Here is a 3,249-nt window from a genome sequence, read left to right as displayed (position 1 = left end):
GCGCATCCCCCTCCTCACCCCCCCACTGTTGCCCTCCTCTCCGTGGTGAACTTTCTGGGCCTCTGTCATGAACTCTGCTGGACTCCAGGCTTGGTTCTTCCTACAGTTTGGAAATCGCAGTCAAACGGCACCCAGGCCAGCAGGGAAGGCGTTCCTCCAGCCTTGGTGACCCGGCTGCCCCCCCAGCCCTGAGGGCCGCTGACCCTGGCAGCCCCCACAGTGTCCCCAGTTCTGACCTAAGCCTCCTGAGGCTCCCTCTCCTGCTTCCACACTCCTCCCCAAGTCCCGAGCCCCTCCGAGGGGGGTCTCGACCCCTGCAGCAGCCTCAGCGGCCCGGCCCAGCAAGGGGAACAAGGCAAGGTTCCCCAAGCCCCGGGAGAGGTGGCAGCCCCTCTGGAGCCGCTGGGTGGCTGGAGTGGCGAGCACTAGGGACGGGACAGGGGAGAGGCCTGCACGCGGTAGGGGAGGGGCTCCGGGGGGCGACCCAGCCCCGACCCACTCACTGCCGGAGGGGGTCGTAGAAGGGCAGCGCCAGCCAGGCGCCGTGCTGCTCGCGCATGAAGTCCAGCATCTCCTGCTCGCTGCGGTCCGCGGACACGAACACCACCTCCAAGGGCGCGGGGGGCCGCGCCTCGGCCACCAGCTCGGCGTAGAAGCGGCGGAGCAGCGGCGCGAAGTCGCGGCTGGACGCGCACCGGCCCGCGGCGAAGTACAGAGCCACCACCTTGTTCTGCAGCGCAGCCTCGGCCTCCACCCACGCGCCGTCGCGGGTCCGCAGGCGCCGGCCGCCCAGGACGTCCACCATGGCCGAGGTGCGGTGAGGGGCACCCGCGGGAGCGCACAAACTGCCACGCGGGACGGCCCCCTGCCCCGGACGGACGCTTGCACAGGAGGGACACCTGCGCGGGACAGACCCCTGTGGGGGCGGACACCTGCGGCCGGAAGATCCCGGGGGGGGGGGGGGCAGCAGTGCCGTGCGGGGACCTGGGGCCCCACCGGCTCTTCCAGCGGGCCTCGGCCTCCGCCTCTCGCTGGGGCGGGGGCGTGTGCACTGGGGGAAGTAGGGACACTCACAGACACCCGCAACCCAGAAGCCGCGGGGTCTGCAGCAGCTCCTGCCTCCAGGAGGTGGAGCCGCCTGGCCCGCCCCCGCGCTCCGCCCTCCACACCCTCCCGGGATCCCTGCCCGCCCTCCGCCCAGTCCCTCCTCACCCAGTGCCTCCACGCGGCTTCGGCTTCGCAGTCGCCCCTCCCCGAACCGCCCCGGCCCTCCGTCTCTGCTCCCCTCCCCCACTGTCCCTTCTGCGTCCCGATCCCCACGCCTTGCGCACCCCGCACCCCGTGCTCCTGCCCCAAGCATCCCGTTGACTCAAGAAGTGACAGTATTAATGTAGCAGGCACGCTGGGGGCCCTGGGGACCCAGGCAGGAGCAAAGCAATTTCAGCTCCTGCCTGGGCAAGGGCAGGGAAGCGGCAGGTGAAGCGGAGGGTGAAGACATTCTGGCAGGCAGCAGATTTAAGGGGTTTAGTGCCCAAAAACTCAGTGACCAAGATAAGTCACATTCTAGGACAGTACTTTAAAACCTTCAAAATCAATGCAAAAACTTCACCATGCACAGAACATCAAACATGCACATAAGGGCGGGATCCCAGCCCGATGAGGTTCTGTCCGACCCATGCCCCTCCAAGCAGCGCCTGGGTAACTTCTAGGCGACCCGGAGAAAAATGGCTGAGGAGGCCCTTGCACGTGGAGGTCTGACTTTTGTCAAAACTCAGGCAGAATGGAATGCTCCTAAATTCTAAATGTCATCGAGACTATTTGGACCTGTTTGGGCTTTCTTCCTTTTATCTCAACGGTGAAAATAAAGAACATTCCTTTTACTGACACCCTCCTATGGGGGAAATTTCCAGGTATTTGTATGAATACTGCGTCCTGCTGTGGGAGCCTTCCTGAGACCGTGGTGAAGCCTGGGCATTCTCCCAGGGAGGGGCGATCTGGGGGAACACCCCTTCTCCCCCGGGGACCCTCCTGTGGCTGTTCTATGTGTCTGTATGTGTGGAGAGGACTGCCCTCAAGAAGTCCTGTGGCCAGCAAAGGACACCAGTCCAGGGCTCCACCAGTCTTCAAGGGCCCTTCCTGCCACGTGAGCCTGTGTCACTGGCCTAGGACCCCATCCCGCTGGCTACTCCTTAAGGTGGGAGGGGGCTACAGGGCCATGAGAGGCAGGAGGAGGCACAGCCCCCCACCCCCACCCCACCGCTGCTGGAACCCAGTCTCCTACACACCTTCCACCACCTAACTCAGGAACAGCCACACATGGAATCCCAGAACCAGGATTAGGCACCCCTAATCCTAGCTGGGGCGCTTCAGGTCAGTTCACACTGGACCTCCTTCCGGGCATCTGCTAATCAGCTTTACGCCCTAGAAAACCACGGCCAAGTTGGACAGTGCTCCCACTCCTGTTGCTTGTGAACAGCAGCATGAGGGCCTTCTGGGCTCGCTCCACCCCCCCCCCACACACCCGCCAGCGCCCTCTCCCTGCACTCTGCCACCACTCTGAACAGTCTGTGACCTCTATTCTGCCCTGTCACCCAGTCCTCACCCAGACTGAAGCAGTCTCTTCTGCATGTCCTCCCGTCTGATGATCAGACTCTCCTGAGTCCTCCTCTTGCCTGGTGGTTCCCCCGACCCTCCCTGCCCCCTGCCTGTTAAGCCAGTCCTGCAACCTTGAACTGATCAACCTGGCTTACCTTCACCAACAGTCCCCTGCCCTTGGGGTCTCCTCTTAGTGGTTTTCCATCCACGGACCCCACCCTCTCCCTTGGTGGTAAACCCCAAGTCTGCCTGTGTCCAGAGTTGAGCTCAGCTCCTTCCCCACCACAGCAGTACGAAATAAAATCTGCCCAGAGCCTTTAACCAGTATCCAGCTCTGCTTTCCAAACACCTTGGTTGGCTCACAGCCAGGGCATTGCCAACTGACACTGGCTGGCTGGCACATGCGTCATCGAAGCTTCCCGGGGGAGACACTCCAGAATGACCACGGCTCTGCCCTTCTGTGGTCAGCATGCAAGCTCCCCACACTTCTGAATGAGGCTACTCCGCACCACAGACATGTGTCCATGCTACCCATGGTATAGTCTCACTTCCTCTTTCTGAGCGAGCATATGTGGGAAGCCCAGCCAGAGCACCTCTTCTCCACCGTGCCTTTGGATGCTACACCGCAGAGGAACACACGAAGAAAACAGGACC

General features: G+C 62.7%; 1 protein-coding gene across 1 annotated transcript in view; it reads right to left on the bottom strand.

The window, feature by feature from the left end:
- The window catches only part of NXNL2 (nucleoredoxin like 2), a 7,299-nt gene extending 6,494 nt beyond the window's left edge, over positions 1-805 (bottom strand). Inside the window, exon 1 of the mRNA XM_059412337.1 lies at positions 504-805. Coding sequence (XP_059268320.1) covers positions 504-805 — 302 coding nt within the window. The remainder of the gene's footprint in view (positions 1-503) is intronic.
- Between the last annotated feature and the right edge of the window lie 2,444 nt (positions 806-3,249).

The sequence above is a fragment of the Mustela nigripes genome, chromosome 9 (genome assembly GCF_022355385.1).
Source record: "Mustela nigripes isolate SB6536 chromosome 9, MUSNIG.SB6536, whole genome shotgun sequence".
NCBI classification, from domain to species: Eukaryota; Metazoa; Chordata; class Mammalia; order Carnivora; family Mustelidae; genus Mustela; species Mustela nigripes.
The sequence above is the reverse complement of the archived record's forward strand: the minus strand, read 5'-3'. Positions and strand labels throughout refer to the sequence as shown.